This window comes from Corapipo altera, unplaced genomic scaffold (assembly GCF_003945725.1).
Source record: "Corapipo altera isolate COAL_440 unplaced genomic scaffold, ASM394572v1 45, whole genome shotgun sequence".
NCBI lineage: Eukaryota > Metazoa > Chordata > Aves > Passeriformes > Pipridae > Corapipo > Corapipo altera.
In genome coordinates, this window is record NW_020884877.1 from 23,208,251 (window position 1) to 23,221,979 (window position 13,729).

At 46.0% G+C, this 13,729-nt stretch overlaps 1 protein-coding gene across 11 annotated transcripts in view; it reads right to left on the reverse strand.

The window, feature by feature from the left end:
- LOC113944302 overlaps positions 1 to 13,729 on the reverse strand; it is a 53,908-nt gene that overhangs the window by 23,271 nt on the left and 16,908 nt on the right. For 7 of the 11 annotated variants that reach the window (XR_003526636.1, XR_003526635.1, XR_003526634.1 and 4 more), the window contains exon 1: positions 1,273 to 1,385. The exons of 2 other annotated variants lie outside the window; for them this stretch is intronic. Coding sequence is in view for 2 of the 9 variants with exons in the window: in XM_027637255.1 (XP_027493056.1) it covers positions 1,273 to 1,376 (104 nt within the window). In the remaining 7 variants the exon portion in view is untranslated. Of the gene's footprint in view, positions 1 to 1,272; positions 1,392 to 2,942; positions 2,962 to 13,729 lie in introns of those variants that run through there. 2 more of the 11 variants (XM_027637255.1, XM_027637253.1) reach the window with 2 other exon arrangements.

The following is a 13,729-nucleotide window of genomic DNA, read 5'->3' on the forward strand; positions in this document are numbered from 1 at the left end:
GGTTCTTGCCCTCAAAGGGGGTGCAGACAAGAGTGTGTGGGTTAAGGGGGAGGCTGGGGTACAAAAGGATCACATAACACTGAGGTGTCCTGGAAGACCCAAGCAGCAAGGAGGACAAATAAAGGTGGTGGTTTCATGCCTGACAGTCACACTGCAGCTCCCTTACTGCTCTGATTCACCCTTCACAGGGAAGATGCATATGGTTTATTGATCGCATAGGGCAGCCAAGCATTGCCAAAGGCCTTCCCAGTGCAGAGACAATGGTACCTCACGGACTTTCACACATGCACCATCCTGACTCCTTAACCACAGGCCCAAATGATCACCCTCCATGAGACCCAGAAAGAGAAAGGTGTGCTTTCCAAGGCTGCTCCTATGAGCTGTGTTCGGTATTGTAAGGACCAGGGAATCTAAGTGACTAAATCTCGTGTTCAGAGCAGAGAATTAAATCCTCAGACTCTAGTTTGGGCCAGCAGGATGAAAGCTAAGTATCTGCATCATCGCTGGAAGTGGATGGAGCCCCCTTATACTGAATGGAGAGACTCCAAATTTCTCACAAGGACTTAAGCCTCCTAGACTTGCCAGCAGTCACACAAGGCACCAGTGTCTGCTACAGCTCAGTCCACTCCCTTCCTTGGCAAAGGGAATACATAAAGGACAGCCATACATAAAGGACAGCAAGATTGGGGAGGAAATATGGGATTAGCCTGAGATTTGTAAGGGCAAGATAGAGCTGGAATGGTGAGGCATCAGTCTTTAGTAATAAGCCAGGCAGGAACCAACCAGGTTGAACACACAGGAAGAGGTCTTGGTAAAACAAGACAGAACCATATAAGTTACAGCCCAGGCTGTTTGTTCTGTAGTGCATCTGGATTCCCCACATGTGGCAAACCATTCAGGTAGCACAGCCACCTTGATCAGGACAGGAATGAAGAGGTTCGTTACTCCCTGAAGGCTAAGACACCTCAGGCATCTCATCATGAGATACACCAACAGACACCTTCCATCTGAGGGGAAGTCTGAGGTAGTGTGTTGCCTGGAAGCCAATCTTGGTAACGTGCTGGGAGCTTCATTCATCCCTTGCTTAGAATGGCTCAAATTAGCATACTTTCCCCGCATTAATGAAACTATCTTTAATCTAATCCCAGAGAGGGAAGGCAGAGCTGCTCCTCTGGTTCACTGCTGAATGGAGAACATTATTTCCTTCATAACTGCTAAAAATAAAAATTAAAACTAGTTCTCAAAGTGTGGCTGTTCACAGGCACTTCTCACCCAGTCTTGTCATGGTGGGGCTGGAGTTCCCCCTTCTTCACGGCTCTGGAGGAGCCCACAGGTGACAGCAGAGAAACGTGAGGATCAGGACTTTCTGTGATCATAGGTTATAACATAATCTGTCAAGAAAGAGAGAATTATATGATGTGAGAGCCAGTCACTGAGTAGGGAACACGGCTCCTGGTAGTGCCAAAGGGCTCCTGTGAGAAAGTGCTGTTAATAAAAGATGCCATGGCCTGTCAGGTTGGTCTGTGATCAGGTCACTGCCAAGGGACTAAAAGCCACCATGTACTTTTGGTACTGTGCTTTCAGAGTAAGTATAAAGAGAAAACAGCTCTTGCTGTAGTGAGAGCTGAGAATAAAGCTGCCCTGGCCCAAGGCAGGGAGCTACATACAGTAAGGCCTGAAGAGAAAGCATGTGAGGGAGGCTCTGTGTGTATGAGTGTGAGAGCAAGGGGGTCAGAGAAGAAAGCACACAGGCAGGGGCAGAAGCAGTCAGGAGAAGAGCAAGAAAATAGAGGAACAGAAATGACAGGGTAGGATCTGTCTGTGGCTGCTCCCTTCATCAAGAGATGGGTCAGCACTGAGAAGACAATTGACTTTTGTCCTCATGATTCTTTTCAGGTGGACATTCACTGCCAGGTTCATAGTGCTGAACCCCACTGTATCAGGTCAGCTACAGTGATGCCAGGCATGGGTTGTCAGTGGCCACTCTGCCTCTGCCTGCTCAAGTGACAGCACAGACCACATGGCGGGGGGTTGCATCCCTCTGTTAATCAGGGGAATGCCTCAAACCCACCAGCAGGTGAGGGCACCCCTCTGCCCTGCAGGAGAGCTGAGGCCCATTTTCTCAGCGGGTGTGGAAGGTGCCAGTGTTCAGGAGCATTGTCAGGCAGCAGGGACCTGCTGCTGCTCTCCAGGGCAGGATTTTCCAGAAGATGTGTGTGGGATGGCAAAAGTCACTTTCAGGGAAAGGACCAGCTGGGAGAAACCTCCTGTGGGCACAGTGGGGCAGGCAGAGCAAGGGACAGAGAGCACGAGCCAGAGGCAGGTTTGCAGAGTGGAGGAGCCAGAGAAGACAGAGAACAGCCAGAGCTGGCTGTGAGACAGCAGGAGACAGAGACTTTCCAGAGGTCGTGCAGAGTTTGCTGACACATAGGCAGGCACCAAAATGTACTGGATTAAGTGGAAGAAGATGGGAATTTCGTTTCCAAATAGTTTATTTTAATATTTGTCACCCAACAGAGCTGACTTTTCTTTCTCTAAAACATGATTTTTTGGTCTAAGAGAACACTTTAGACACAGGAAGTGCCTTTGATACTTCCAGGAGAGCTCAGAACAAAGGTGTACGCAGATGTAGCTGATGCACAGGTGGGTGTGCAAGGGGATCTGGTGCCCTGGTTGGAGTGAGAGGGAGCGACAGAAATCAGTGATTTCCATTTCATCTCACTCCTACAGGGCAGCTGTAGTGATCTCATAACAGCTAGCTGGGGCAGCAGCACCTTTCTTCCCTGTCACTCCATTCTTGGAAGGACCACCTCTTTCCTAATGAACTCTTCTGAACTGACCCATTCCCCCACGTCACTACCTTGAGGGTTGTGCACAGCACATCAGCTAGCTAAAGCTTAATTTCCCTGAGCACCCTGCCCAGCTGCTGCCCGAGTCATGACCTGTGAAGGGGGACTGGCTGTGCTGAGGCACAGCCTGCTTCCCGCTGCGCAGGGATACTTGAAGCAGGAAAAAAGCAGTGGTCTCTCTAAAACACCAGATAACTTGTACCTGGCCTGTAACCAGGAAACACCGTTTCTCCCTCCTTTCCCTGTTCTTGTGCTCCATTCCTCAGGGCACACAAGCAACAGCGTCATAGTTTCAGCTCACATGCCTGCGTTTGTCAGGCCATTGACACCCCCATAATGTAAAGGATGTGCCTATACACTCAGCTCCCAAGTAATACAAGCACAAGCATGTTCTAAGCAGTCTGCTGGAGGACAGCACCAGATGGAGACAGAAGAAAAAAATCTCAGTTAATATGCTTACGGTTGATACCCTAAAGATGACCTTTCAGCACACACTTGCAGACCCACTGTACATACAGACTATTTACCTGCAGTCTTACACCAACAAAGTCACCAACAAAGAAACATTGGGAATTACAGCAACATGAAAGTTTGCCCTCCCACCACCTCAGAGCTGTAACTACAGTCTGTAGCTACAGCAGGTGATTCCAGGTATGGAAATTAGCAAATGTCACAGAAGCGTGAGGGAACAGTGAGAAGTAAATGCTGATTTCTGACATGGTGACCCAGTTCTGGGTCCTAATTCACCCCCTCCTGAAGGTATACAACAGTCCTAATCCATCCTTTGCTCTCTTCCAGTTAAGATCAAGCAGTGAATTGCCAGTTCTGTGTTGCTCCACAATGTATGTGAGCACTGTGGGTTGAGGCTACACACCTTCATTTACCCAACTGGGTACTTCCAGGCAGTCCTGTCCATGCTTCCCCAAAGCTCAGGCTTTATTCTAGTCCAGGCCAATGTTGACTTATTCCAGGCCAAACAGCAAAACAGAGCTTTGTGTTGGCTGCCACTGTGGCATATCATTGCTCTTCAGTCACGTTGTCTGTGCAACACTTGCCCGTTCCCTGGCTCAGGGACTGAAAACTAGTGGTTATGAGCCTCACGCCTTAAGTGAGCATAAGACTAAAGCAACGTGTGCTCAGCTTATTTTCTGCCATGTGATTCGTTTAATCAACTTCTCCACTATTCTGATAAGTGCCTGCTTGGAGACTTGCCACTAACCTCAATTTTCCTGCAAAATCCCCCCCAAGAACTTATTTCTCAAGGATTAAAGCTTGACGGATAAATTATTCCCTCCCAAACACATCAGAACCGTTCTGCCTGGCTGACCTTCCCAGCAAAGCACCAGACAAAGTGTCAGGAGGATGAAGCAGGCAGGCACAGGATAAGTAGCTCACTGCTAATGAAAAGCACTGTGGAGAAGACCAGTAATGTTCAAGGACTCCAGGGACATCAGGACAGGGGATCACAGAGCTTTGCAAGGCCTCAGGAAAAGAGGCCACCAAATCTGGCAGGGCTGAGTAGGTTTATTGGTGCTGCTTTGCAGAGTTCACTGTAGTAAGATTTGCTCAACAGACTTACCAAAGAAGGACATTTGTTCCATGAAATGGTGGAGAGCAGCTTGCTATTGTCTGGCCTCTCCTGCCTTGATCAGAGGCTTCAAATGAGACTGATACATTTTCCACTTTCCACTTTTACATCATCTCAGTCACAAGCAAATTAACTTCTGAGTCATAGCCATCACACCAAACTCCTGTTTCAAGGGGAGGGGAGTAACTGGAGACACCTTACTCCATCTTGAAATACGAGATTAAATAACCTTCAGGTTTTACTCTACTTTCTCTGCATTAGGTTTTGCAAAATGCACCACTGAACAGAGGTTAGTTTATTCTGGAGTACAATCTCCCTTCTATTTCAGAGATCTAACCAGCCAGATGGATGCAAACAGCACATTTCAAAGAGCTGTATAAAGGATTTTAGCAAGCTACAATACCGCTGTGAGTTTTCTGCTATCTGATACAGCAAACCTCATGGACACAGCATGATCTGTCTACTGCCACGTCATGCACATCACTTCAGCTGCTTAGCAGAACACCAGCAGTCTCAAGGGAAAGAATGCCAGATACGTTTATTTTTTCAAGTTAAAGGTTAATAAGAAAAATAAAGGTGCCTTGGCTGTATCTTCTTTTTTAGCTGTTCTCTTAACCACAGCTGTGCTGCAGAAACTGGTTGATGCAGCAGGATGATAAGGTGACTGCAGTTATATTTCTTGGGGGTTTGGAGTTTTTTTTTGTCTGTTATAGCAGCTGAAACAGGAACAGGGCTTATATAGTGTCTGTTAATTGCAGCAGGAGAGGTACAGCCACAGTAGTTCTCCAAGACAGTACAATTTCCTGGGTTTCTTTTTCTTCCTAGGGTAAACAGCTGCATGTAACTTTCCTTGAGTTTACAGTATTATCACTACTTTCATTGTCTGCTCCACAGAGCAGATCAGGATTGCTAACAAGAGGAACAATTGCCATATCAATTCCAAAAACAGGTAATAAAGAGATAACAATAACCTCTCTAGTCTGCTCACTGTATTTATAGTCCCTGAAATCTCAGAGACAGCTTGGCATGGGGAACCTCTGAAGACCCAGTGCATCCCAGGGTTGAGGGGCTGCTGAAAGCACAGGCAATGGCATTAAATTCTGCTGTGTTAAAGGTGCTTGCCTTGTCACACGATACTGTCTCTTTTCATTCTTCTCAGGATTTTTTTTCCTACCTCCCCAACTCTTCCTCCATCCCACGGCACTGAACACAAGCTAATACAACCCATCTGTGGCTGCTGCTTGGCACACATCATTCTGCAGCTTCACCACCATTACCATTGCCTCCAGAAAAACAACTGGCCTTGGCCAGTGTCAGGGCTGGCTGGTCAGAGCAGCCCAAATGTACACATGTGCCAGAGAAGAATCTGTCTACAGTTATCTGTTGATCACTACGGGAACATCCAGCTATGGTACACACAGTTCCACCAGGGAGTGTGTAGGAATCACTATAACTTCATGTGAACTTCTATTTTGGTCAGACTGGCTCCAAAATAGTGTCATGGCAATGGGAAAGCTATTCACAAAATTTTATGGACTCACTTAAGGCCTCAAGTGTTCTTGGCTCTCTTTCTGTGGGATTTTTAAGCTGTTTGGGAGCTGTGGTTTATTGACACGAAAGGTTTCACCTGAGAAGCCACAGTGCTCCACACACCTGTGCACTTGGCAGCAGTGCCTCTGATGATTTTTTCTGGCTGCTCTGTTAGTCTGAGCAGCTTCTCCTTCTTGTGTCACAGCATGGTTTTCTCCTTGTGTTCCTCCTTCAGAAAGGCTACGATGACATGATGCTTCCAGCCTGCCTCCAAGGGCAGGCATTCCAGCACACTGATTTCAAGCAGTATACTTTCAAGGTGACCTCTGTTCCCTCTTGATTCCTTGTTTGTACCCCCTTTTACCACTCAGTCTCTTGGAAAATACTGCTCCAACTGCTCTGCTGACAATGCAGCAGCAGGATTGGAGCTTGAGAGGATTAGCATTCATCTTGCAGCTAAGGGAGGCCGAGTATGGTGGTTGTGTGACAAATGTTCCTGGAGACTCAGTGTGACAGTCTCATCAAGTGTCCAAGATGGACCTGCTTGGCATCATCAGATGTGAAGCATCTCAGGAGATGGCAGCACCCACCATCTGCCAAGCTTTTTTCAACATCCTGGTTGACCACAAAGCTGCTTTGGATGATTCCTTCTCAGGAGGAAGAAACTCCCATTTGCAATTAAGTCCTCTCACGGGACAGATCACCCATGGCACTTGTGAACCTGTAGGGTACATCTGATCGACAGATCCTGCCCTTGTCTGTAACACTATGAACCACTCTGCTCCCCTATCACAGCTGGAGACAGAGCCCACAGGGTTATAACCAAGCAGAGCCAACCCTCAGGCTTGAGTTAGCTGATGTAAAGGTAAAAAGCCAAGTCACACTTAATGGGAAAAACCAAATCAAGTCCTTTTTTTAACATCATCATTTAACACATGATTTGATCTCATGATCTGTAGGGTCTGAGTCATGCTACTGGATTTTTTTCATGGTGGAAATACTCCTGGCTGAACTAGCAACACATGACCAACAGGGAACACAGCAACACAGCATTTCCCCTGTCCTGTACATTGCTTCCACCAGTCCCAGGAAGACAGCAGAAAACCAGTCCCATACAGTTGGATCCTTCACGGTTGCTGAAGGTATTCCTAATTCCTTGTTCTAAGATTGCCCCAAGAGTCTCAGTCTAAGCCTTAAAATGCACAGGGCAGAGGAAATAAATCACACCTTAATTCTAAGAGTAACTTGCATGTCAGAAGTTTCTGCTCCCTTCCTTGTACCAGGAAGACATTATTTTGCAGCACAGTCGCAAGCCTCAAACTTTGAGTGCACTAGTGGCTTACTGCCCTGGTCTTTCCAATAAGGCAATAAACCCTGGCTCTCGTCTCATTAGACAGAAAAAAATCCCCCAACCTAATCCTATTGATCTCAGTCTATTAACTTTGCACTGGAACCCACTCCAGCACTCCCCAAAGCCAATGGTAGGTGGATGAGCAGAGTTCTTCCATGCCAGCAATACAGAACTCATCTGTGAGATCAGAAAGAGGCCTGGGGGAGGAAGGAGGTGTTCAGGAGGGTGAGGGAGATGGATGATCTCATTCTATGCCTTGTTTGGTCACATCCCAAAGCTGTCAGGCACTTTGGCATACTGCTGGCAGAGGCAGGTTTGGCATGAGGAAATGTGGGTGACAGCAGCATCAGCAGTCCTGGCCAGGTAGGGACGGCCACAGGCAGTGACACTTCCCATTCCTCTGAGTGTGGGCGTACTTAGCAGTTTAACACTGCAGAAAACCTCTGAGGACTGTACCTGCCAGTTGCCTCAGCTGAGGGATGTGTCCTCAGAAGGTCCAGTGCAGCATGTTGCCTGCTACCAGTCAGTGGGAGTCCTGACAGGGAACTGGTGCAGCTGGCCAGGCTCTGCCTCTGCATCAGTCCCAGGGAACAACATAAACTCTTCCCTACCTACCAAGGAGAATTTACTTTCTTCTTTTTTGCAGATTTCCAGCTCCTCCCACAGGCCTCTCTAAACAACACCCTCCTTTTCAGATGCTGATGCTTTTCAGCTGATTAAACTGTGGGCCAGACCACGAGCTGGGTGTAAATCAGTATTGCTTGTCAATGCTAATTTACACCCGCTGAGAATTTCCCTTCCTTCACCATTTAGCAGAATTATATGACATGTCTTTTATCTCTCCTCGAAGTTTAGCCTGCCATTCCCCTTTCCTGGCCCCCGAGCCTCCTGCTTTGCTCCAAACTCCCTGGAGGTTTGCAGGATAAGTTGCTTATTTGCAATGTAAAGTGTCTCTCAGAGCCACAGCCCCGTGCAAACAGACCCAAGAGAGGCACATTTATCCTTACTTGTGCAGCAAATGCAGCCCCATCTTTTCCTGGCAGCAGTTCCCTAAGAATATGCTGCCAGGATATGCTGCATATAACTTGCTAGGAGAAGAAATATGTCCTTATGGCCACTATGCAATGCAGGACTTCTCTGGGGAGATGCAGGGGATGGAGAATGAAAGATCTTCCTGATCCTGCAGAGATCCTGAGCTCTTGCCTTTCCCATTGAAGCTGAAGGCGATGGCTCACCACCCAGCTCACCACCCTGTAGATCCTGCCAACAGGCATGATACCATTAATGACTTCTTGTTGCTATGGTGATATTGATGGATAGTCCCTGGCATTGGTGGGAATCCTGGGAAAGATAGGGAAAAAATAATAAAAAAAATAAAGTGGGTAAAAAAATTCCCCCAAAGAAAACATGAATTTGCCTACAAATGGCCATTTATGTGACATCCTTGACAAATTCAGTGGCACTTTACACTTCCTGACTCCTCCAGCCTCTCACAAGAACAACATGGTGTTCTCCAGAGCCCGTGCAAACACTCCTGCTCGCAGCAGGGCTCTGGTGCAGAGGTGCACCACTGCAAGTGGATTTCATTACCAGGAGTTAGTTTTGCAGCTTCACTCACCCTGGCAATTCATTTCACATACAGAGTAAAAATCTTGGCTCCAGTGAAATCACTTGGACTTGTGCCAGTGGGCACAGAGCCAGGATTTCCCCCAGCTCTCAGGATGCCTTATCACAAGTGACAATTTCATTCAGCTGCCACGATAGCCACTGGGAACCCCCAGCCTCTCTAGAGCTGTTTCAAGCGTGGAAAAGCCTCTGTTGCACAGTCTTTTGCTCTATTTCCCTAAGGCTCAGTGCTGTGCACTCTTCTCTCACAGCTTCCTACTCTGCAATGTGCAGTTTAGAATAATCTTTTACCCTTCATCCAAGCTGGGTGACTGCTGGCAAGGACAGGCTGCGCTCCAGTCACATTTGGGCCCCTTCACTTTGCACAAGTGTTCTTGGGATTTGGGGCACAGGAACCATCTTCCTATAAAACATCAGTCCTCTCTTTGACCTTGCTTTCTCTGGGAAAAACATTCCCAATCCATGTTGGTGACACATTAACGAAGAAGTGATAAAGCCTCAGTGGAACTCCCTCTTCCTCTGCACATGCTATTTATCTAAGCTCACGCAGGAGTACACAAACTGCAAGATGCCCTGTTTTGGGGGAGATTTTAGTATTATTAGCAAATTTCAGAGTATGCTTTTTTGTCCTAGCAAAGACTCTTTTCTGCTGTGTTTTATGTCTAGGAGTTGCCTTACATACATACAAACTTACTAGAGATCCTTTTATTCCCAACAGTGGTATTGCTCCAGGCACAATGGGCACTCTTAATCCAGAAAGTTTTTATTGGTTTGGATCTGTTATTAAGGAAGAAGTGTATCCACAAGGGAGCAGTGTCTACAGCAGTACCATTACACAGACATGTTTTGCCAGTAAATGCCCCAGTGTAGATCAGATCCAACAGATGTGTCAGCTTTTCCATCTATTTGTGTGTTCAGATCCTTTGCCTCCATGCAAAGTCAGGAACTGGAAAACAAAATTATTCTGCCCCTCTCTTTTGCATCTTTTGATAAACATAGTTCTAATGGACTACAGAGTCTGAAGGCACTTTACATCAGGAACAGATCCCAAGAGAAAAATTCAGTTAGTTTCTTTATATTACATGTAGCTGTTCATCAAATTTATTGGGCAAGGTTCCTAAGCGCATGGAGGCTGGACCAGCACTGACAGAGGCTCTCTCTTGTATAGCAACCCTTTGATCAGACGTCAGCATCATTTATTTGCTTGTGTTTCATATTCTTGAATGCTCCAGTAAATTCCCAGTTGACTATCAGAGACGAAGGCTGCTCTTTCAAGTTGGATTTGCACCTCTTCCCTTCCCCTCCATTTCAATTAGCTATGGAAATTATTTGGATTTTTTTTTTTCTATCTCCTCTTGCCTGTCTGTCTGTATTTAAAGCTTTAGGAACACTGATGGCTGGAGGAGACTCCAGTTGATGTCTTCCTGACAGGAAATGTTGTGACTTGCAATTAGCAAGTCTAACTGCTCTGCTTGACCTGCTTCTTGCCAAGGTGGAGAGCACAGACTCAGCTGCAGCGTCCTGCCTTTCCCCCAGCCAGGAGTGAGGGCATGGGGGAGCTCTGAGTGAGGGGATGGGTGGAAGAAAGGAGGTACCACCACAGACAGGTAGGGCCAGACGAGGGTAGGAACTAGATTATTGCACTAGGAGACAGAGGTGGCGATAGGAACGCAAAAGCTTCTTGAAATAGGATCTTTGCCTGTGGGGAACTGCTGTTGTGCTGCGTTTGCAGCTATTATTTTTCTGCTAACAACTCTGACTACAGAGACATGACAGGCGGTGAACTGCCCAGAGCAGCTCAGGGCTGAGCAGAAATGGGATTTGGACTGGGCTGGTGCTCTGGGTTCCTCCATTTGGAGACACCAGCGTAAATGCCTTTAGGCACAAATCCCAGAACTCTGAGAGGAGCACATATTCCAGAGGGCTACTTGCCAGGTGTGATTTGCCTTAAACAGCTGGTCACCAAAGGTTTCTCAGATCAGTATATCAAGACTTAAAAATGCATCAGATACATTCAAGATAGGAGAATCAATCTGGACTGTCTTTGACACCAGCTGGGCATTAACTTCCAGGTGACCCCACAGGGACAGGATTTGGAGAGATCATACTGGAGGCAGTAGAGATCCATGGGATTTCTCACCGCACACAAGTGTCCCCCAGACACATCATGTCATGCATGGTTTACTGGAGATGTTTTTAAAGCCACCACTAAGAAACAAATTCTAAGACTGACTAATACCAACGCATATGCTCTTGGGATGTTCCTAACCACAACCATGTATTTTAACTTACCAATATTGCCAAGGGACTCTTTTTGTTCTCTGCCAGATCTTATGCTACAGTGAAAGGTGATGGAGGAGGAGGCAGGACATGCCTCTTTGTTTAGAGCCAGCTGTAAGCAAATGGGTTTGTTTGCTTAAATGCACTGGATACCTTGTGCAAGCTGCATCATCTTGCAATGCAGGTTAGCCACTGCACATGTAACATTGTGAAGAAAATTAAGAATAAATGCAGAGTTCTGCAGTTGTTTCTAAGCAAGTCAGGGAGGACAGTAAATCAGATCCCTTCTCCATGTGCTGGATCCAGAGTCACAGGACACTCCATGTCTCTTCCTATGCCACTAAGTTGCTGTAGGGTCTGAGCTGGTAGTTCCCAGTCAGCTCTGGGCTCTATAATACCCTTGCAGTCTCAGTTAGGTATCATTACTTCCATGCCATTTTGCAAAACATTCCAAGTGTCTCATGAAGGTCTCTTCATTCTTCTTAACCTTTATTTTTTTTTGTAACTGAGAAAAAATAAGGCACAGATCATAACAGGTGAAGAGAGCCATCGCATGCACATTTAATTTACCAAAACAGTGCTAAAAGCTGAAATAAGAGCATCACAGCAGAGCTGCAGGCAAACAACCATCTTTTTTTCTAAGTTGGCTCCTGCACAGCATCAAAAGTGTGTAGCCCTTGTGGTTGTCACAAACTACCCACGCTCACCCAAAGCTGAACACTCCACAGCAAGAAGAGGCAAAACCACTCTACAGATACAAATTTATAGTATCAATCAAAAGAGAGGAATTATTGTCCATGAAGACACCCAATCCCTTATGGGAAACAGATATGAATCCTTTATAAACACATTTTTTAAGGAGTACTCTGAGAAGATACGGTGGGGATGCTGCAGCCAATATGATGGTAAGAGCCTCACACAACACAGCATCTCAGGAAAGGCTGTAACCTCAACCTCATAAGTACTGTCCATCAACAGCTCCTGCATGTAGCCATAACACCTCAGAAAGTTTAATTACCACTTAAGAAATGGAAGACTAAATGAGCTATGTGACCTTTCCCACCCCAGATCCTGTAGGTCAGCATTATTTAAGACAACTGGGAGCCTGAAAAGCTAAACATTAGTGTTGGCAGATGAACAGATGGATGGATTGCTGCCAACACAATCCATCTTCCCACTTGCCTCTGTAGGACTGAGTGACATTCAAAGCTAACTACTTCCCTATGCAAAGAGAAATGCACACGATGCAATGAGCAGGCTTTAAATAGGGCTCATCAGCTGGCAGGACCAGTGGCCAAATGCTTTATGGCTGCTGTTTAATGTTGCAGCCGAGGCTGTAAAAAAGAGGCACCAGGTTGTGACAGGAGTGGGGACTGTAGTGACCACAGTGGATTAGCTGTAAGCCAACCTCCGAGCAAGTTGTACAAATCTGTCAGGATGCTGTCATTTTTCCTTTGTGCATAAAAGCTCTAAATCTAATTAACCTTTTAATCAGAGCAGATAAAATTGTGGTTTTATCATCAAAGGGGATGCTTTATCTACAGTTACATGAAAAATTTCCATCTCTGCTCAACTTGGATTTTTTTTTTTTTGCTTGAGGCTCTATGAGTAAATTTCCCAAGCACTGAAAAACAGAAAAGAGTAAAGTAGAAAATTTCTCAACACAGCCAGTTACTGTGCAGATATCAGCTCGCCTGATGCCAGATGGGACTCAGTCCAGAGCTTTCAGATCCAGCTCAAATACCTGTTGCCTGAGCACAGAGGATGTTCCTGCTCCCTGACTGGGGAGGGCCCAACAGGAGCTGTGATATCCTGTGCCAGAATGAATCACGTCACCCGCCCAGATGGAGAGGGCACTGAAGCCCACAGACACCACATACCCAGGACTTTTTGGTGCTCAACAAAGATTAAAAAAAAAAGTAAAATAATCTCCTACATCTACTAGTAGGCTGTACTGTCAGCTACTAGACTACACAAATTTTCTAGATGTTTAGAAATATTTAGATATATTTTTCTAAATAATTTCTAAATTTTTATTCTACAAATAACTCTAACAAATACCTTTATGCCCACATTACAAAGATTGCTGTCTCTGACTGGTCTACAATGTCACCCAGATCAGACTGTATGTTGAGGGTTTTTTTTACAATGGTTGAAGCCTTCTGGATTTTCTGCATCTGCTGGCAAACATCAGGACCACTGACAAAGTCACCCAGCACAGCCAAGTGCAGAAATAAGCCCATCAAGATCTGAACCTGGGACTCTAGGCAAATGAAGCTTCCTGACTAACTCGCTGCAGCATCTGCTTCACTGAACTTGCCTGTGTAATCTGAACCAAAAAACCACTTAGTTCCATTTTCTATTGTCCATATGCCACCTCAAAATATACTTGCATATTAGCATTTATGCAACTTTCAGTACAAAATCCATATGGCTCCTTTCAGCAACCAGCAACAGCAAGGAGGATAAGTTGCAAAACGAGTCTGGAGATGGAGCTTCCAAAGA